The following is a 21,946-nucleotide window of genomic DNA, read 5'->3' as shown; positions in this document are numbered from 1 at the left end:
TGCTCAAGTTTTGTACGTAACTGTGCGTCTGACGTCACCCGCCTTAGTAACCGTCGGCGGCGTCTCCAGGAGAGAAGGCAACAAGATGGTGAGTTTAATTTATCCTAATAATTAGCTATTATCTCATAACATCGAGTTCAAAATGCGCAAATATTCGCATTAAGTATCGCTCGCTTGGACACATTTGCGCTCTGATGGCCGTCCACCGTCCGCAGCTTGCCGAGAAAACATTCACACGGCAAAAGCTGCCTTGTTGCTCCTCGTTCAGATATCAGGGGAGATTAGCTTAGCACGTTAGCCACCTTTAGCTCACATTAGCGTGCCGTTAACTCGCCACGCATTGAAACAACAAGCCCGCAAGGCTCGAGAAAACCAAAGATGATGTGACTATAAACTCACAGGGCTTCTTGTTGTCCTCATATATCGTTACCGTGAGGAGGGAGGTCGCTCATCATCAAATAAATGCACTTGCACGGCCTGTAAGAGAGGAGGAGGAGGAGGAGGAAGTGCATTTGTACAACAGTGCTCCCCCTGTCCCCCCGGCACAGAAACCTCACATGGCAGTTTTCACTTGATTGTTGCAGGGATTGCTGTCTATCCTGCGTAAGCTAAAGAGCACACCAGACCAGGAGGTTAGGATACTGCTGCTGGGTCTGGACAACGGCGGGAAGACCACCCTGCTCAAACAGCTGGCATCTGAGGACATCAGCCACATCACCCCCACACAGGTATGGGGGAGAGTTTCATACAAAACACCACCTGTTAGTGGAGCAAACACACAGTAAAGGACAAGGATGAGTGGCCTTTTAGCAGATGTGTGAGTTCGTGGGAGCAGGATATCTGACCCACTGGAGGTTTTTTGTTTTCTCCAGGGATTCAACATTAAGAGCGTCCAGTCTCAGGGTTTTAAACTGAATGTTTGGGACATCGGAGGCCAGAGGAAGATCAGGCCATACTGGAGAAACTACTTTGAAAACACAGATGTGCTGGTGAGTGGACACAGCAAAGAAGCATTGTTTTGCTTTCTTTTAAATCAAAGCTTGTATCACGGTTTTAATCTGTTCATCCTTTGTGATTATCAAATATGCATTCAAGATCTGCTGCACGTGTTAACAAGGAAACACCTCTGTTTTATTTCAGATTTATGTCATTGACAGTGCTGACAGAAAGAGATTTGAGGAAACGGGGCAGGTATGTACTATATGTATTGCTTTGTCTCAGTGTGCACTATGCGTCTACAACAGCATAGACCCTAGGGATGCCTATTATTGTCTACATTAATCAATTATCATCAACATTATCATGTTGTCTTTACCCAGAGCTCAAGGTAATTCATTTATTTGTCAAACCAGCCCAAAAACATTAAATTTACTGTCACAGAAGACAAAGAAAATCATTAAACATTCTTTTTTTTTTTAAATCACAGCGGTCAAATTTTAGACTTGCAGTTGTGTGATTGAAGACTATGTTAATGGTGATGTTTTAAACCTTTTTAATACTTCACAGAGATCAAGTCTTTTCATTGAGGCCTAGTAATTAAAATTTCAAGGTGTGTGACTATGCTTAGTGCTGTTTTGTGTTTTGTTTTTTTTTGTCAATAAATCATTCCGCAGGTCAACCTGTCTTCACAACTTAATTTGACTTAACTGTCACCTGACTGTCTGTCACTGAAATCTCTTCTTCTTCTCTGACAGTATCTGTGAGTGTTAATGTATAATTGACAATGCTCTGTGTGTGTTTTTGCAGGAGCTGGCTGAGTTGTTGGATGAGGAGAAGTTGAGCGGCGTTCCTGTGCTGATCTTTGCAAACAAGCAGGACCTGCTGACAGCTGCCCCGGCCTCCGAGATCGCAGAGGGTCTCAATCTGCACACCATCCGGGATCGCATGTGGCAGATCCAGTCCTGCTCCGCCCTCACCGGTGAGGGGATCCAGGTGAGCTTGCGAGCTGAGCTTTTCTTTTTTTTCCTCCATAATTGCGTGCCAGTACTTCTTCTCACCATGCTGCCGTCTCTCTTAAATTCACTTTCAGGAGGGCATGAATTGGGTCTGCAAGAGCGTCAACTCCAAGAAAAAATAGCTTCGCTTCTAGCTTCTTCTTCTACTCAGGAGGAACAGCAGCAGCAGCAGCACACACACATACACTGACACACATTGCACCCTCCTGAGCCTTAGTACGATGGGATATACCTGTGAATGTAAACACACTACTAATCCAACATGGACGTGGAGTTTTTAACCCCTTGCATACCTGTATCGCTGATGTTTACTAATCTCAACACATCTCCCCACGTTGGCCTCTGCAAAGAGGAGGGAGGTTTGACTTCAAAGGGAACCCCATGCCGTGGAGCCGCCCCCCTCCGTCCAGACCACCCACGTCACCATCCCTGTCCCAGCCAGCTTCCTCAGCCTGTCACGACCTCAAACATTCCCAGCAAACGGCTGAAACTCCAGCATGTTCTTTAAACTCTGTCACATACATCTTTTTCTTCATCTTATTCTTACAGGTTCATATGTGCTTTTTTTTTTTTTTTTTTTTTAAATCATTCCACGACGGCTGTAAGCGCTTTCCCTGCTATGGCTCTGTTTTGAAGTGAGGTATATTTTTGTAATTGTTTTATTTATGGTGAAGTAGAGTGTAGAGTGCTTTCAAACAACGACTGGTTTGGTTTGGTTTGGTTTGGTGTGTGTGTGTGCGTGCGTGCGCGATTTCAAGGATGTTGGAGAAACGATCCAACTCTCCCCACTAAAGAAAAATAATGTACATGTTAATATGTATAAAAAAAAAAAGATGGAATTAAATGGTAAAGAGGAACCTCACTTTTGGATCCACTGTAAATAGCTCGGCCCTGTGTTCGTATGTTACGTTATGCACACGTTATAGAGTGTAAGCCACCCTGCTGTAGTCTATAATGTTTGCATATCTAATATATGCTGGCAGATTTATATCAGAGGTTTACGTACTGTACGTCTCAATGCATTTCTCTGTGCTCTTTGGATTAGTGAGGGAATTCACTGTTTTGGCATTTCCTTTTGATATTCTTGAATGTAATCTGTCCAGAATTGAAGGTACTATATGTGAATAAAAATTTAAGAAAAAAAAAGCTTCAGATTCATTGAATTATTAAGATTGAATTAAGTCACTTCTTGCGCTAACTCAGATCTCAAAGATGTTTTTTTTTTTTTTTTTTGTGTAAGTCTTTGCCAGGCTCTGGTGGTCAACACCCCCGTAGCAGGTGGAGTCAGCTGCTCATGACGGCAGCTGAGCCTGTGTGGAGAGGCCCCTGTAGGAGACAGCAGCTCTATTGAACTCAGTATTAAACTGTGCGGGGGTGGATAATGCATCACGATACCCTACTTTTACAATTCGAGTAACATTTTGGGCTCTTTTGAAGAGAGACAATTAATTACATGTGAGGCTTATTTCACTAGCAGCTGAAGAAGATTTATTAACAAATGCACAACAGGCTGTGGCTCAGAATGTCCTTGGTCAAGACACTGAACCCCAAATTGCTCCTGAAGCACAGACAGACATAAGCATAGATGTAGTGTGTGAATGTGTGTGAGGGTTTAGTTTCCTGATGGCAGGGTTGGCAACTTCCCATCAGTGTATGACTAGTGTGTGAATGTAATGTAAAAGCACTTTGAGAGGTCGAAAAGACTAAAAAGGTGCCATAAAAGTACAGAACATTTACCATTTACAATATAGATACATAGTCTTTGATGGTTAGACCCCATCAAAATGAAATATATGTATATATAGAGGGTAAGGATGTATGAAATGATCCCAGCTGAGAGGGGGATCGGGGGGAATGAAATGGATGCCGCATTAATTAATCAAGCTGTGAAACAGAATAGAATTATGGAGTTAGCTTTTAGTAAAGCTGAAACATGCATGTTTTGCTCTCGCCTTCCTAATCTTCGTGTTACCAGGAGCTGGCGTTAGTGAGTAAAAAACAATGGCGGGCAGCGAGGCGGATTCAGTGGGTGGTGACAGTCAGTCAGCTGAAGGGCCGGAGCAGTTCACATGATCAACAGATCCTGTCTGACACCATAAATAGAGTCGAATCTAAGCAGCATGTTTTCACACGTTTACTGAAAGATCTATGTTTACGAATTACAGCTCACAAATGATCTTAAAGGGTTGTGAGATGATGTCCAGTGTAGTAAATTAGACAAAACTAAAAATGACTACCCATATTCTGCTATTTTTTTGGACGAGCAGCCTGTGACAAGAGGACGCAGGTAGAAAAGCCACTTACCTACAAAACTGAAAAGTTTGAGTTAACTGACAATAAATGGACAAGGTATTTGTCACCTTTACAGATGCACTTTAACATTTAACAGCCTCAGAAAAGTCAAATGAATGATAGCATGATCCGAATGTTAACTTTCAGTCAGAGCTCATACCTGCAGTAAATGGAATATATTTTTCCTCAAGCTGTAACAGAATAAAAGCAGAATAAATACTTTGGTTTGTTCAAACAGGCAGGAGTGTCAGGCAGGTGGTCTCCACCTGGTCGGGTAAGTCCCTCCTGGCCCGGGGCTGAGCAGGAGAGGCTGTGCAGCTCACATCTTCTACTCCAGTCGATCTGACAGTTATCTGCACAAACCTCCAGGGCAGAGAGGAAGGGCTGCAGGTACGCATGAGACCACCTGCACACCTGAGAGGTGTTAGAAGCATGTGAGGGGTGAAGACGTCTGTCTGAAACAGGGCTGTACTCCACCTCCACCCTAACTTAACTACAGTCACTCAAGCGCTCTACTTCAATACACTTTTACATACTTGTGCTTGAGTATTTCCAATTTATGTTACTTAATATCCACGACGTTTCAGAGTGTTATACTGCAGTCCACCAGGTTTTATTTGACAGCAATAGTTACTTTGATTTCACATAGAAAACATGAAATCAACTTAATAAACGTGTCACATTATTATAGATTAAAAGCACTGTATACCAGACAGTCCCAGAAATCCTGACAAAATATTATTTTTTCTCTTGTTACACAAGATAATTAAAAATATGTGCTAAAATATTATCCTGCACACATAAGATTGAAGCTGCATGATGAAACACTCTAAATAACAATGTTTGTGTACTTTAACTCAAGTAGAATTTAACGCAGGATTTTATTTGTAGTTTTACATTGTCGTATTGCTACTTTTATTTGACTAAAAGATCTGAGTCCTTCTGTAGCTACATAACCTTTCTTTTCTATACACGGTCAACTGGATTAGCAGGACTTCTTTTGATCTAAGCTCCCTGAAAGCTTCCTTTCTCCCCTCCCTGTGTCCGGTATGTGTTTGAGAAAGCTGTCAAGTTGTCTTCATTGCCTACAGGTTCATTTCTGAACCCCAAACTACATTCAGGTCATAGATAATTGCCCAGAGGAAATCATTTGGAGGTGTTACTCGTCTGACTGTGTGTTCCTGCTGTAGGAACAGTATGCTGTGTGTTTTACTTTGCGTAACTTTGTACGTGACTGATTCAGAGGGCCTCTGAGACTTGCAAACAGTCTGCTCTTCTTCTCTGACAAAGATTCTCATTGTCCGGTCTTCCTCTCCTCTCACACAGAGTATTGTTCCTCATTTCTGGCTCTTAAATTCTCACAAAGCCCCGTGGAAAAGTGTGATACATCCCCGGAGTCACATTTAGAAACATTGAGGCATTTTGGGAAATATGCTTATTTGCTTTCTGGCAGAGAGTTCAGTGAGAAGATCAACACAATCATGTCTGTAGGCTACACTAAATATACGAGGCTACAGCTAGCATGTTAGCTTAGCATTAAGACTGGAAACAGGACCAAACAGCTGGCCTGGTTCTCTCCAACAGTAAAACAAATCTGCTCACCACCTTTAAACCTGACTTGGCTTGGACCAAGAACAGTACAAACACCAGAGTGGCATCAATCTTCTCATCTTGCTATTCTATTTCAAAATATTTTATATTGCTGTACTGTACTATATACAATATACATTGTTATACGGCATATATTATATATAATATGCTATACTATATTCTATGCCATACATGTGTATTATACTGAATAGTTCGAAGATGTTCAAGTTCACCCAAAGTAGTGAGGTAAGAAGTTTGGAAGGGGCCACCCCCCCACTTTATTCTCCTGGCCCACATTCATACTTGTGTTTGGGCGTCCTGTTATAATATGTTTAAATGCCATAATGTTGAAAAAACATCCCTTAACAACGACCATCACATCCTCAATAAAAACAAAATATTATTTAAGGAGGAGGCGTGTTAATCCTTTTCTTGGATGTCCCTCTCCATGCCAGAATAGTGAGGAATATTGAATAAATCTGCTAAAGTTCACCTATTTTGTTCGATTGCACCATACGCACTGATTTAGTCACGGCTGGTGTGATCCCATCACGAGTGTCTCTAGCTTCTCTTACTCTCTATAGTTATCTGTATTTATTCCTGTTCATGTGATGCTGCAACAAACAAATGTTCCTGCCGAGGATCAATAAAGATGAGTCTTGACTCCTACCAGCACCTCTACACTTGCTCTGTAACTCGACTGAATTTCGTACAACAATTTTGAACTATACTCATTGTGCCACCAAGTGGTGGCAGGAAGCGATATGTTCTATTATCTAAGTATCCATCCCAGAAAGTTAGCCTTTGCAAGTGGGGGATTTATGGCTGACGGAGGACAGAATGTGGGAACCACTCAGTTAAACGTAATGTGACATGGGTGTTATCATGGTTTTTCCAAATCCACTGCCTTATTTTCCAAGTCCACTTCTGATTTTCGAACTCCACCTCCGGGTTTTCCAAATCCACTTCCGTTTTTCCGAAATCCACTTCTGGTTTTCCAAATCCACCTCCGGGTTTTCTAAATCCACTTCAGTTTTTCCCAAGTCCACGTCCAGTTTTCCAAGTCCACTTCCGGGTTTCCCAAATCCACTTTCAGTTTTCCAAAGCCACTTTCAGTTTTCAAAGTCCACTTCCTGTTTCCCAAGTCCAATTCCGGGTTTACTTCTGGGTTTCCCATGTTCACTTCCAGTTTTCCCAAATCCACGTCCAGTTTTCCTAGTCCACTTCTGGGTTTACTTCCAACACTTAAAACATTTTACATGTTCAAGTAGGGTGTATGTTGTCAAATCGTGCATAGATTTGAAAATTAAAAACTATAAACTCACATAAAAGTCTTAAAACTACATCCTGTAAGATAACAATTGTCGTTTTCAAAATTAAAACTGTTTTATGCTTTGTCCGCCATTTGTACTATTGCTGCGTGCTGGTACGAAAAGCATTCTGGGATACGTACCTGTCCACACAAGTCACCACCCGATGCATCCTCAATAAAATGGGCAGAGCAAGAACACATCCGAGCATTTGAGCATTTGATGCGGACTTTGAATTGGAACAGTACTTGGGCTGCGAATGATGACGTTTCACAAGAACACAAGTACGGACAAAAACGCAGATTGAGAAACGCCCCTGGTTTATTTCCTGGTTTACTGGTTTACTTCCTGGTTTCCTGGTGTACTTCCTCATTACTTCCTGGTTTCCTGGTCTACTTCCTGGTTTACTTCCTCACTCCTGACAGTATGTTGACACACTGACAGTATGTTGAGTTGAATGTACAGGCAAGGCTTCATTTTCATTCTGTCAGCAAGTCAGAGGAAACCCTAGTGATGGCCAAATGAAGCTTTCTGAAGCATTGAAGCTTGTATCGAAAAAGGGTTCATTACTCGAAGCTTTTCAACACAGTGCTCTTTAGTGGCATCTGGTGGCTAAAAGTATGAAAAGCAGCTTGAATCTACAACTTGAAATGAACTGCTTCATTATGGTTGTCCACTTTACAGAGTTGAGTTGACAGCTTCTGTCTAATATCATGTAACAATTCTGTCTGATCGATCATCTATCGTTGTGGTGCTTTGAACATGTAAAATAATGTTATGTTTTTTTCATTAATAAATAATTTTTATGAATGAACTTTCCTTGTTTAAACATGTGCCATGGTGTGGTCTCCCTTTGCTTGTGACTTCTTGACGTTTGTAAACATAATAGATAAAAAACATTATATATCATAATGTACAACACATCTTATCTTATAATAGCTTGGGAGTGGATCCTCCGTCTGGGGAATTAAAGGATCCGCCATGTATCTTTGGACTTCCACTGTGGCATCTGTGGTGGCATTCCTCACCTGCCTCTCCACCACATGGTTGTCCACCAGATCCCACAGACCATCACCTAAAAAGAATGAACAAATTAAATTGCTGCACCCTTATTAAAATAAGAAAAAACTCTCTGCTCTTCGGAAAGTTCGTGTAAAATGGAGAAAGCTCCCCCAGACACTCTTTAACTGAGTGGTACTCCTCGGCAGTGATGGGTGCGAGATCCGTCCTCACTGAGACCAGGGCAGCACCAACTGGCTCTCTCTCCTCATACAAGCGCTGCAGCACGGTGTATGTGCTGTTCCACCTGGTGTCCACCTCCTGCAGGAGCTTTAGATGTGGCCTACCCATCTGCTGCTGCATTTGGCAGAGCTTCTCTTTTGTGCCGGACCGGAAATAGCCTACTGATCTCCTCCAGCCCGGGCGTGTGATCAATGGATTTCCTGACAATCAGGTTCAGAGCATGTGCGATGCACTTTGTGTGGCACATATTCAATGTTTTTGAACATGAAATCATGTTTGCCGCTGCATCAGTGACGAGGCATCTGATCTTGTTTTGGATGCCCCACTCCTCCATCAGAGCCCTCTTCACCTCAGCGATACTTTCTGCTGTGTGGGACTTGGGAAAATGTCCCACTCCCAGCAACACCGTGGACAGTGTATCCTGTTCATTAACAAAATGACAGGTCTATATATATATATATATATATATATAGCCAGGCTAGCAGTTTCCCTCTATTCCCAGCCTTAATGCTAAGCTAAGCTAACAGTCTGCTGTGGCCTTTCATTTATGGTACATATATTAACATCTATATATTTATCTATAAACGCGACAGTGGCATCAGTCATCTCATCTAACTCTCCATCAGACTTCAAGTTACTATTATTACATATTTCCCAAAATAACAAACTGTTCCTATAGTGAAGTAGAACTTTGAGGGTCATCAAAAAGCGTGTAGTGTGTATAGTAAAAATCAAAGAGTCAATTTTCCTTTTAGTAGTCTTCTTGTTGTTTTAATTACTTGTGTTTTTGAAACCTCTGAAGGAGAGAATAAAGTTCTGTGGTTGTTTTATTGGTGAATAAAAGCTTTTTCCCCTCACAGTTTGAGGGTAATTTAAATGAGTAGACTGTGTGTGTGTGTCAGAGATAGATATCAGAGACGTAGGCGACTGAATTACTGCCTTCCTCTCTTATGGATCAGACAGCTGTTCAGCAGCTGTGTGCGCAAGTGTGAGAAAATGTGTGTGTCAGGAGATGGAGAGAGAGATGGAGAGTGAGTGTTTGTTAGTGTGTGTGTGTGTGTGTGTCAGAGAGTGAAACATAGAAAAGCAGCCCTGTAATTTATGCCGCACCTCCGACCCCACAGTTCTTGGCTGCGTGCGTCTCTACTGAGGTTTGCTGAGGTGAGAAAAAAAAAGGCAGCACATCAGACCTCTGCCTCCACCAGCTCGATGGAGGTAAGAGGTGGAAGTGAAGCGAGCGAAGAGCAGGAGGAAGTAATGTGAAAAAAATGTTTTTATGTATACGTTAACCACAGGTTGGTGTACAACGGAAAGTAATGGCGTTCTGAAACTCAAGCTGATGCATTTCAATGAACACAAAATGATGAAAAGACTTGACTGAAAGGTTATTCGTGACTCTGGAAACAGTTGTCCATTTAGCAGCTGTCTTGGAGCTTTCAGCTGGATCACATTGTCAGGAGATGAAATAGTAGATTTTCAGAAGCACATAAAGACCTTCGCATTTTTGCGATGAAAGTTAATTATTGACCTTGAAAAATAGTTCAAGTATCAAGTCAGTAACAATTTAGGCTAGGTTAGCTGGGTTAGCTTAGCTTAGCATAAAGCCTGGTAAAGAAAGCGAATAAGCGTATTTCCCAAAAATGTCAAATGTGAAATAGATACACCCAGTTAGCTTAGCTTAGCATAAAGACTGGAAGCAGAGGGGCACAGCTAGCATGGCTCTTTCTGAAGGTTATAAATTAACATGTCCCGTCTTGTTTCTTCCTTCTTGTTTCTGTAAAAACCACACCTCATAGTTTTACCGATGGTTATGTGCTGGAGGTGGTGTTTGCTAGCTTATTTCCAAGCTAGTTGTTTTCCCCTGATTCCAGTCTTTGTGCTAAGCTAAACTTAGCAGCTGCTGGCTCCAGCTTCATATTTACCAAACTGATACAAGAGTTACGTCAATCGAACAAGTGCATTTTACCACAAAATGTCAACCTTTAAGTAGCTGTTCTGGAGCTTTTGATTGTATCACATGATCTTTCTTGATGAAATACCTTCTTTTTGTTGAAATATTCCAAGTCTTTTTCTCTACTAAAATAGTTATTTTCTTTCTTAAATTTCCATTTCCTGTCCACTCACTCAAACACATGTGCTCTCACAGTGCTGGTTATGGTAAAACACTAATGCGGCAGTTTAATCAGACTGAGGGGAACAAACACTCGCACATAAACTCTGACTGACTACTCATCTCAGGACTCGATCTCTCCATCCTGTTTTCTCTCTGCGGGCCTCCACCCACACACACACCCATGAGCCCGGTTTGTGCGGGGTGGACACAGAGATGATTAAAGTTTTGTTTAAGTGGGTTTGTCCTCCTGATAATGTCTCTTTTAAGATAAAAAACTGACAGTGCAAACAGACACATGCATGTTTAAAAGGGAACGGCAGAGATTGCACGATGTTGTGGGAGAACATTGGGCTTCTTTTCTAGAAGTCATATGATGAGTAAGCACTCACTGTAGGAACTGAAAAAAAGAGCATGGAACAAATGGTGAATTGCACAGCTGTGAGAAATATTAAATAAGGCTGCTGGTATCCTATATTTTCCTACCAATGTTTACCAATTAAAAGCCTAAAATTAACAATTAAAGTAAAACATATTAAATCCTGATAGAACTTATTCTCCTGAACCATAAAGCTTCATTGTTGTTCCTCAAGACTAGACGTCTGTATCAGTTAATGCCTCGACAACAAATCAACGCATTAATTTAATTTAAGCTTATTTACATTCAACAGTGGACTTTGGTTGACATGCTCGTTTGGTTTCCAGTTGTGATTACAAGTTGGCATGAACACTATTTACATGTAGGAAACTCATAATTACAGTAACTCTGATATGACATGTATGCAGCATTACTGCCTTGCACTCTGCCCTGAAAAGGGAAGCGATAATACATTTCTTAAGCAGGTATTGAATAAATATTGATCAGAGTGAGCTAGTATAATGTTTATCATGCTACCTTTTGCTAACTGTTGCTGAACAAAGTAGAGTTGAGGCCATTTGGTTATAAAATAAAGAGCTTAAAAGTGATCATTAGTGCTATAATTTCATAGCAAATCAACCAATAGTTGTTGAGATAGTTTAGTCTGGATCAAAGTGGTGGACTGACCGACACATAACTACCAATGGCTAAAAATGATTATAAACACATCAGTGAACCATACTGCTGTACTGGGTGACATCACCATGAGCACTGCAGTTTCTTTTCAATCAGTCCTCAACACAAACACACACGTGTACTAGTGCTGTAAATAATAAGTGTAGTAATCCACTGCTGAAAATTAGAACGTATTCTGGTTTTAGTCTTTTTTTGGGACTTACTGACACTGAGAAAAATATAGAATATCACCATCTTAATCCTTTAAATGACCGAGACAAAAGCGGCATCTGCACATACAGAGTTGACAGCAGAGACTGGTGTAAGTTTGTTCGTTTATTTGGAACCCTCCTCCAAATCACGTCTGTAATTTTTCCATTTCACAAAATATTTACAAAAAAAGATACTTTTATGTCACTTTTTTCTCTTTATGCTGACAGTTGTAACAGCTCCTTTTTAGGATGATGACAATTGCTTACATCTCGCAGTCTAGTCTTGTTCTTTTAGAAAAAGTTCATGAAAAAAATTCCTCCCACCCTTCTGTTCTTACGTACACTCATTTTAAAACTGCATACATTTTTCCCCCCATTGTTCTTCTTTTGAGTGCTTTAAAAAAACTCTCCCTTGCATGCTTTCAGCTGCAAACAGGAAGCCAAGAGCTCGTGTGCTTATTGAGAGGAAGTGACATCTTTGCCCTGCAGGAAGTACAATTACAGCATCATCAGATCCTCCAGATGCTTGATTGGTTTGGTCTGTCCAGCCTCGTCTTTTTCTCTAAAATCAAAGAGTCTCTCTAGACAAGCATGAAACCTACAGATGTACCAAATAACACAAAGTCATAGTAATTACTAAATGGAAACAGTCTTTGTCAGAAGATTTTCTGTCCTGTGGGAAGCCTGGTAGCAGGAAGGGAGTGCTAGGAATAAGGGCCAAATTTCCAAAACTCTGAGGACCAGAGTCATCCGGCTCCTCAGATGCAGCTCTAGTGTCCCTCTGCGGGTCCACATCTGTAGTCCAGGCATAACAAGGCGTCCACAAGTGCATTGTGGGTGTTCCATGGAAGAGCATTTTGTGTTCAAGCCGTACGATCCATCCCTGAACTCAGCAAAGAAAGGAAGAGGTGCCATGACGATTAAAAAAAAAAAAAAAAAAAAAATCAAGAGACATGAAGGAACCACAGCCCCTCTTTTAAAAGATCTATCAAACAAAGCGAGTTGGGCAGAGAAAAATATGATGCTAATAACATAAGGCAATTGACCTCAGTACACCTGGAGGGGCGATTATATCAGACAAACATGAGGCGCTAAACTGGAAAGGTCAACACTGCGTGGTATTATCTCTTTTCCCTTTAGCGTCAGTTAGAAGCCATGAGGTGGCAAGATTTTCTAATAAAAGTTCATCTTCTATCAATCAGTCTCCTGCTCTATAAATAAAAAGATGCATGACATACTGTCCTCTGAAGCCTCTCCTGTGTCTTCTTTCTGTGTGAAATGCTGAGCTAAGTTGTGCCAGAGTGAGCGGCCGGCTGTTTATGCATTTTGCGTATAATACACTACATGAAACACTGACTGAAAATAAAGAAAACAAGGAAATAAAAACACAAAGAGATCAACCCTGCCCCCGAATGTGTGAGCATGTTATAGATCTGTGTGTGTGTGTGCATGTGTGTGTGTTTGTGGATACAAATCTTAACATTTTAATGTGTGTATAGTATAACTGCATTGTGTTTTATCCAGTTAATAAGTCGGTAAAGGTGTGCTATTTTGGTGCCTGTCTCTATATCCAAGTGTGTGTCTGTGTGTGTGTATGTGTCTCTACTCTGTTAACTGGTGACGTAGTGCTTTGTAGAGGGCTGCCCATACAGCCCGTAAAAATCTGCATGTCTGTGTGTCTGTGAGGCGTCTATCCAGTCCCTCACTGCCAAGCCCTGCATGGACGGACCTCCAGAGGCCAGACCAGGAGGAGGGGGGTAGTCTTGGGCGCTGACCCAGGGGAAAGAGCCAGAGCGGGAGTACGGGGGATGGCTGCGGTGGCCTGACACAGAGGGCACTCCGGAGCAGTAGCAGTTATCCATCGTACACACCAGGATCTTACGGCCTCCATATTGAGGCAGCACGGCCTGCTGGGAGGAGTGCGAGGAGCTGCTTCCTCCTGGGGGAAAGTGCGAGGAGCCGAACACGGAGCCTGAATGGTGGTTGGTCAGAGAGCCGCTTCCGCTTCCTGTCCCGCTGCTCTCGCTAATGTGAGGCGGGCCGCAGGGGCCGAGAGGCTGCTGATTGGTGGACTGGCCTTCTCCAGAGGCAGAGCCGGAGCACAGGTAGGGCTGTTTGGCTAACGACGAAGAAGATGAGGAAGAGGAGGAGGAGTCCTTGAAACTCGGCGCGGCGTTTTTTCCGACGTTCCCGTTTCCCTCCGGGAAGGCAGTGGAATGTTTCCGCTTCTCTGCTCCAGAGCCGGAGCTCTGACCGCTGGGGTACGCAGGAACAGACTGCAGGAAGGTCGAGGGAGGTGTGAGGGGAGCTGAGAGGAAAGAGAAAAGGTGTGAAATGAGAGGAGATAGGTGGTAATTAAGATAAAAACACACTCATGACGATAATTAAAACCTGATAAACATGTTTGAGATCCTACCTTCCAGCGTTCTCTTCAAGCTCTTCTCTCTTTTTGAGATTTCAGAGAGGAATAGTTTAGAGTTAAGATTCCCCACTTTATAAGGAGGGAGACTGCTGCCCACACATGCCTGAGACCTGCAACAAGTGCCAAGAAACATGCAAAGTTCAAGATGAGATGCCAGCTTGGAAACATCACCTGTGTATTGGAGACCCACAGGCAGAAAAGCAAAATGTTGATTTAAAAAAACACAAGAAACTGCTTTTCTCACCTGTCTGTGAGGATTTTAACAGGCTTGGTGTTTTTCATGAAGCTCAGTTCCTCCGCCTTACTGAAGGCCGTGTGGATGGAGCTCAGCAGCTTCTGGGCCTCGTGACGCTGCTCCCCGAGAGCCAAAACCTGGGCAGCGTTCTCCTGGCAGAACCGAGCCTGAGCCCGGTCCAGAGCCTCCAGTGTCCGACCGAGATCCTCCTCCAGGAGCTGGTGCATCCGCTGGTACTGCAGACGAACCTCCTCTTTCAGCTCACACACCCTGTCCTGTGGGGAAACAAATGTAGACACGCAACCATCAATCCTCTAAAAATTTTCCTTTGCATTATGCAACGCCGTGTAGACTCTCCGTGCAGAAAATGTGCGTAGCTGCGTTTACGCCCACAGAGCAGAGTGCAAAAACATACCTCCACCACACACTTGTCAGAGTCGAGTTTGCAGAGCTGCTCTTCGATCTCCTGCACCCGTTCCTCCACCCGCTCCTGCTGCCTTAACAGGTTTTGCTGTGAGGTGAGAAAGAGAGACGGATAAGAAAGACAGAAAGTCTTGAGCTTTGGGAAGTTATGGCCTCAGCTAGCCACTAGCATCCCCTCCCCGTGCCTGAGATATTAGAATCTCAGGAGCCGGCTAATTTAGTCTCCATCCAACACACAATCCCTGTGGGGGAGGAGGGAGGGCGCGCTGTCATAGCAACCAACAGCTATTTTGTGTTTGCATTAGTGAGTGAGGACTAATGTTGGGGGAGCTGGGGGCAGCGAGCAGAGATAAATAAATGGGCATACAGAGGCAGAAAAAGCTCCAGCAGCTCTCTACTCTCTCCTCAGTGAACCTCCGCTCCCTTTGCACGTTTTAAACGATGCACTCGTATTCACACACAAGAGGCTGCGTTGTGAGCTGTGCCAATGTTGTGGCACCAACACTTGTTATTTCTAGGACGATGACATGTGAACAACAGCAGACACCTGCTCCGACCGAACTGAGTTGTCAATCCGGCTCAGATTAAGGGCAAAATAAATTAAAAGCATAATTAATGGCTCCCTATGACACCGACAATCCTTTCTGTCGCTCCCTGCATTGTATAAATCTGATAGTAGGAATGTCATTGACACAGATTTACTAATCCTTCATGTTATTAATATTTAATGTGAGATATGAATAATCCTCAATCAACATTTAATGAAAGAGACGCATGCTGTTAACATAGTACAAAGCAAAATAATGTGGTAGCGGAAAGATGATCCAGACTCATGAACCAGTCTTCAGTCAAGCTTCTGTGAGGCCGAGCAGCAGCAGTGGACTAAATGCTAATATCAGCAAGCTAACGTAAACACAATGACAATGCTAATGTGCTTATGCTAGGCAGGTATAGTGTTTACCGTGTCGACTGTCATGTAAGAAAAATGATTCAGAGGCTGAAACCAGAAAATGTTTGGCATTTTTGCTTCAGAAAATATTAAATTTTAATATTTAATGTCAAAATATTAAATACTAAGAAATTGTTAGTCGATTATCTAATTATTTGCTTGTTATTTATTATAGGGTTGTTTTTTTATTTTTAGGTCAACTAAGATTAAATCAATAATGATTTTTAAAGCTCTAAATCAAAGTACTGGACTGTAAGTTTTCCATCTGATGACGGATCCAGACGGAAAGTTAAAGGCTCACCAAGTTAATAAAATGAATCCTGAAGGAAACATGAATCTGTAGCACATTTCATGACGACCATCCAACTGTTGTTGAGCTATTTCAGTCTGGATTGAATGTGTCATTAATCCCACAAGTCCATAATCTGTTGTTTTCTCATGTTGAGGATCTGTTCACATACCACCATCATCATCATCATCATCATCGTCATCATCATCACCCACTCACTCACTATCCGATCACTCCAGCCAGACAGCAGCTGATTTTATCATCAGAGATCAGCTGCTGCAGAGCTGAATAGCAGTGAAAACCTGCATACTCTTGGGCCTCAGTGGCACATGGTGGAGAACCACTGCCCTAGATATCCCTCTCTCTCTCCCTCTCTCTCTCCCACACACACACACACACACACACACACACACACAGTTGGCATGGTTAGATCCAGGACTGTGACCTGGTTGTGCTGATTGATTGAGTTAGGCTCTGAGCAGAAGCCAGGGGAAAAACAGGGTTAGAAGGAGCCGGAGGTTCCCAGAGGGGGGCGGCAACTGAATGTATGGGATACCTTTGGGGGAGGGAGGGAGGAGGGGGGAGGTGTAAAGAGGGTAGGGCGATCTTTAGCTGTCATTTCACCACAGTGTCGTCTCCGTCAGAGCCACCAGAGCAGGAGAGCAGAGCCGGAGGGAAGGTCGGCCCTTGCCTGGAGTGGCTGGTGGGTGAGGTGAATGTGGTGAGGGTGGGGCGACAGACATGGAAAGGGGATGGGGTGGGGTCGCTGTAGGGAGTGTTGTGTGTGCGTGTGTGTGGAGAGGAGGTTCACTCTGCATTCCTCGATTGTTTTCAACATCTGTAATCACCACCAACATGTAAAAACAACGTTGATGGATTAAAGTCGATTTGACTAAAACGTCACAATCTAATTAAAGTATTTTTCTGATATCTACATACACGGTTTCCATCAGGGAACCATTTAGCTAAGATGTTGTGTGATCAGAGGGTGGCTTAAACAATAGCTACACTCATTAAACATATGGTATTTGCTGCTCTTTTATATTTATTAAAATGTACTTATTTCTAAAGATGTTAGTGGAGGTTATACCTGACTGATACTTTGTTTTTGTGGGTGAAAATGATACAATTAAATCGATCAGCGGAAAAGTAATGTGCAACTATTCTGATGCCTAATTACAAGCTAAAGTCAGTTTTTCGTTAAAAATGCCAAATATTCCCGTCCAGCTTCAAAACTGTTGGGATTTGCTGCGATTTGAGAAAATAATCATCCTATCTATCTATCTATCTATCTATCTATCTATCTATCTATCTATCTATCTATCTATCTATCTATCACCATTACACCAGACAACACTCATGTTTTTCATCATAAATGCCAAATATCTGTTGATTCCAGCTTCTCAAATGCCAACATTTGATGCTTTTCTTTGTCTTTTATGATAGGAACCTGAGCGTCTTTGTAGTTTTGCAGTGTTAGTTTGTCAAAACAGAACATTTACAGACGTCACCATGGACATTGGGACATTACGATGGCCATTTTTCAATTATGATCCATTGAGAGCTAATCAGATGAACCAATAACGAAAACAATCGTTAGTTGCTGCCCTACTTTGGTTTATAATTATGCCATTCCCTTCGGCCTCAGCTGTACTTTGGAGCTAATTTTTAGTGGTAATTAGCAAATGCTAACATGCCAAAGCACTGCACTACAAGATGGTTAGCATAGCAAACATACCTGTTACGGACATGCTAGCATGTGATAGTCATTATGTTAACCTGCAGCCCTACCATGTGATGGTGATAGTGTGTCTAAATGGCATTATGTGCAGACATACATCTGTGATCTAATATTAGCTGATATATCGACCACAATTATCATCCTCTAACTCATGTTGCTAATATATAGTTTTGCCCACAGGAGTTTATTTGATAATATACTTTATTTAACTTAACATATTAACAATTTTTAATTTTGTGAGCAATGCCAAAAAGGGTTATTGGCAAATATTACATCATATTTTTTAAGTTGAATATATAATATATATATAATATACCCATCTGTTTGTGGGTCAAATCCAGAATTAATGGGGGTCTACTTATCGCACCGTTTGATAATAGATAATGTAGTAAAAGCTGTAAATGTGAAGGATTTTGGTAATGCAGCTTTTAAATTCAGACCAGCTCCCACCCAATGACCCTTCCTACGCCCCTGGTGACCGATTAACTATACATAAAGCTGAGTCATAGCATTACCGACAGGAAAAACGCCCAAGCGTGACACAGTTGACACCTAAACAGGGTGTAGGGTGAACCATATGAGTCAGTCAGCAGCAAAGGCTTCATGGTTCTCTCTCTGACTAAACTGCTCTGTCACACACCCCTTTAAAACAGAAAAAAACGTGAAGGAAAACCAATCCGACCTCTGCTCGGACCAACAACAGTGAGCACCAAACCCCAAGGAGGGGAAGAGGTTAATAAAAACCCCAAGTAGACCGCAGAATCAAGTGACAAATCACTTTAATCCCCCTTCCTCTTGTCTCCACTCCCACACCCCCCCTCACAACTGGCGATCCCTGAGCTAGGATGCACCTGTGCTGGGGAGATAAGGCCCTCTGAGGGCCCCTCATTGTTCCACCCTCGACTGCATTGTTTGTCATTCCAACAGATGAGAACGGAGGCTGGAATGGATCGCAACTGAAAAATGCACAAGACTCTCACACAGGCAACAAAACACTCAAATGCAATTGTTCCTTAAAATGGGAAATTCTGTTTTTGATTGAGTAAAGTGACTGAGAGCAGATCATGACAGCTTTGTGCCCAAAAATCTCCACTTAATGTCTTTAATTCTGTAAAGAAAAAAAAGACATTAAAATACGCCTTTTGTTCTGGTGATGTTTGCTTGGCGACTACAAAGTGGATGAAAACTGAACTCACTGGTTTGTGTGATGCTGTTATGAAGCTGCATAAAGCTACATTTTAGTACTTGGGTGTGCACTTATTGATTACTGATGCATTGACAAATTCTGACAAGTAGGACCATAAACAAACGACTATTTAAAACCAATGATTAATCTACTGATTAGAGCCCAAGATGAAGTCTTAAAATATCGTGTTTTGTTTGACCAAAAGGCCAAATCCCAAAGATAGTTAGTTCACTGTGATAGAAGATATTATCATAGAAGCTGAAACCGGAAAATGTTCGCAGATTAATCTTTTGTAAATTGGCTTATTAATTAAGCTACTAATCGCATCAGCTCTACTTGCAAGATGTCTGACACCCACTTCCATGACGGGACAGTGATGAAGTCAAACTACCAGTTGTGACATTATAATTCTCCTTACTCTGATGTCGTTGCGTCGCAGCTCCACGTCAGTGACCGCGTGGCCGTGGCTGGGGTGGCAGCGGGCAAAGCAGCAGTACTGACACACCGCTGTCTGCTCGGCCTCGCAGTGGTACAGCCTGTACTCGTCATGCTGCAGGCAGGTCCAGGCCTTCACCGCCTCGGCCTCCACCAACAGGTGCCCGAGGGCTGAGCACGGCTGCTGCAGGTGTGTCTGGACGTGGGACTGGCAGCACGGGGCGTTGCAGCGCAGGCACACCTTCACTGCGGGGAGTGGCGGGCCTCGACGGCACAGGATGCACTGCAGCGTCGGCGTGGTGGCCTTCTCCACGCTCAGGGCGTTGTACTTCTCGACTATGTTGGACAGTTTGTGGTTCTTCTCCAGGCTGGGCTTCTGCGTGTAAGCATGATTGCACTCAGGGCAGCGGGCCAGCGAGGAGTCTTTGGCCCAAGCCTCGCTGATGCAGCCCCGGCAGAAGTTGTGCTTGCAGGGCAGCTGGATGGGATCTGAGAACACGTGCAGGCAGATGGGGCAGATGAGCTCCTCCTCAAAACAGTTCCTCCACGTCTCAGCCATGTCAGAGGCCATCATGGTGCGGGCAGGCATACACTAACTGTTTTCCACTTCTACCAGAAATCTGGGCCTCTCCGTCCTCGCAGGAAACCTGACACTCTCAAAATGAGTCTTGAGAAAAATATGTTAAAAAAACAGACCCGATGGCGTCCTGAAAGATCAGCCTGTACGTTTCAACCCTTGTGATCAAATTAGACGAGTCTCCCTGACAGACGAGTATTGCTTATTGCTGCAGCATGAAGGCAAATTCCAGAAAATTGACCAGAGAAGGCTTCAGGCAAGGATGACAACACCTTGGTGATTTCAACACACACAGCAGGGGCTGACGTTATACAGATTACAGTAAACGGAGCTTTCCTTTCCTCTAAATCACACACAAACACACAGTGGGCCTACTTTTACAGCTTCTGAGTGTTTATAGGCCTACAGGAAGCTAAAAGCCTGTCAGCTACAGGTAAACCATGACATGCAAACAAGGCACAGAGAACTAAATATCTACACAATTACTTAAATGACCATGAGGTGACTCAATCTCAGTATAGCACATGAAAAGACACTTGATCCTTTTCTGCTGCCTGCTCGGGGCCTTACTTTAGGAGCTTCCTTCACTTCACCGTCGGATTATGATTGACTGTGGACCAATTCAGACCAACAACCGAAGCATGAAAAGCACGAGAAAGGACTGCTCCAGTCCACACCCTGATTACTATTCACACACAGAGAGCTTTTTAAAAACCTGGATCTGTTTTTATCAGGACCTCAAGGACGCTTGATTCCCTCAATAATCACTACGCAGCGCAACGCTTTTGTCCGCTGAATCATAAATAAGTATCATAGGAGCCTCCACCTGCAATTTAATTATACACACAACCAGAGACGGCTTGGCAGTAGACAAGAAATACTGTTTAGCAGGTCAGATCAATACCAAAGGTACCTCCAGCCCTTCAGTTTGACATAAAAGCGACATTTCTATTTGATGAATAACGCCTGCTATGTGGCACAGCTCGCATATCTGTACACAAGGCCTCGGCTTTTCTACCAGTTTTCTGTCGACAACAAAGGCCTTATAATCTCATTAAACAGAAAATCATACCCGGGCCATCATTTCGAGCCTGTTTACTGCATAGTTAATCGTTTTAATAGTCGAGTCCAGCTCCTGCGCACAAAACAAAGGGTTTTAGGATCCGCAGGAATGTTGGCTGCTGCTGCTGCTGCGGAGCCTTTTGGTTTCCCCCCTCCGACACATCTATCAAATATCTCCTGACCCAAAGATTGGTATTATTTATATCCAGCTCTGGCCTCTTTTTACTCTGGTCTCACCTATCGACGCCTCAGCCTGGCCAACAACATATTTTTCTACTTCCTTATCTCGATTAAATCGTCTAAATTACCTCAGACGTCACCTCATTTTCTACCATAGCACAGGTATACAGATAAATACTACACTGGCACCATTTTCCCACAAGGACGGTCGTTGCTAATACAACATATAGTCATTATTTTAAAAAAAGAGCCATATTTATCTAGCTAACTATTAGAAATATAAAAATATACCCTGCTAATCTTAAAGGGGACGTCGCTTTTCTGTCCTTGTTAGGGGTAGCTGTCATCAGCCATCTTGCAAATCCTCATTTTAAAAAAAAAAAAGAGGAGATATCCGCCGTGGAAAGGCTGTTTCAGCAAAGCTGCTTTTCGATAGCTGACCTACACGGGAACATCAACGCAAAGTCCCGACATTTTAAGAGAAAAACACGCCTTTTTTGTCCTTGTTGTAGGTCCAAGCGGAGCAGCCCTGACGGGGTTGTTTTGTCGTGGTTTTATCTGCTCGGTGTGTCCGGTGAGGGTCGGCTCCGTGGGGTATAGAAATCCAACACGGTTGTGAATAATAATCGGTGTTTTCTCCCCCCCTTTCTTTCTCTGTCTCTATCGGTCAGGCTTTACAGAGAGGAGGAATGCAGGCGAGCAG

At 42.9% G+C, this 21,946-nt stretch overlaps 2 protein-coding genes across 2 annotated transcripts; one reads left to right on the top strand and one right to left on the bottom strand.

The window, feature by feature from the left end:
• Positions 1-28: 28 nt before the first annotated feature.
• Positions 29-3,064, top strand: arl3b (ADP ribosylation factor like GTPase 3b). The gene is made up of 6 exons (XM_070851510.1): positions 29-88; positions 585-728; positions 873-989; positions 1,141-1,191; positions 1,747-1,932; positions 2,030-3,064. The coding sequence occupies exons 1-6, from the start codon at positions 86-88 to the stop codon at positions 2,075-2,077; spliced, it is 549 nt and encodes a 182-aa protein (XP_070707611.1). The 5' UTR covers positions 29-85; the 3' UTR covers positions 2,078-3,064.
• Positions 3,065-11,855: 8,791 nt separating this feature from the next.
• On the bottom strand, positions 11,856-21,946 carry trim8b (tripartite motif containing 8b). Its single transcript, XM_070851624.1, has 5 exons — positions 19,408-21,946; positions 14,817-14,912; positions 14,411-14,676; positions 14,161-14,276; positions 11,856-14,052 (listed from the first exon to the last, which is right to left on the bottom strand). Exons 1-5 carry the CDS (start codon positions 20,011-20,013, stop codon positions 13,355-13,357), a joined length of 1,782 nt encoding a protein of 593 aa, XP_070707725.1. The 5' UTR covers positions 20,014-21,946; the 3' UTR covers positions 11,856-13,354.

Source organism: Pempheris klunzingeri, chromosome 20 (genome assembly GCF_042242105.1).
Source record: "Pempheris klunzingeri isolate RE-2024b chromosome 20, fPemKlu1.hap1, whole genome shotgun sequence".
In the NCBI taxonomy this organism is placed as follows: Eukaryota; Metazoa; Chordata; class Actinopteri; order Acropomatiformes; family Pempheridae; genus Pempheris; species Pempheris klunzingeri.
Note: the sequence above shows the minus strand (reverse complement) of the source record. Positions and strands in the feature narration are given on the sequence as shown.

Coding starts and splice junctions, on each gene's coding strand:
- arl3b (XM_070851510.1), top strand. Junction 729..872: donor GCCACATCACCCCCACACAG/GTATGGGGGAGA, acceptor TGTTTTCTCCAG/GGATTCAACATTAAGAGCGT. Junction 990..1,140: donor TTGAAAACACAGATGTGCTG/GTGAGTGGACAC, acceptor GTTTTATTTCAG/ATTTATGTCATTGACAGTGC.
- trim8b (XM_070851624.1), bottom strand. CDS start 20,013: ATGCCTGCCCGCACCATGATGGCCTCTGACATGGCTGAGACGTGGAGG. Junction 14,677..14,816: donor CTGACAAGTGTGTGGTGGAG/GTATGTTTTTGC, acceptor GTTTCCCCACAG/GACAGGGTGTGTGAGCTGAA. Junction 14,277..14,410: donor GTTAAAATCCTCACAGACAG/GTGAGAAAAGCA, acceptor CACTTGTTGCAG/GTCTCAGGCATGTGTGGGCA.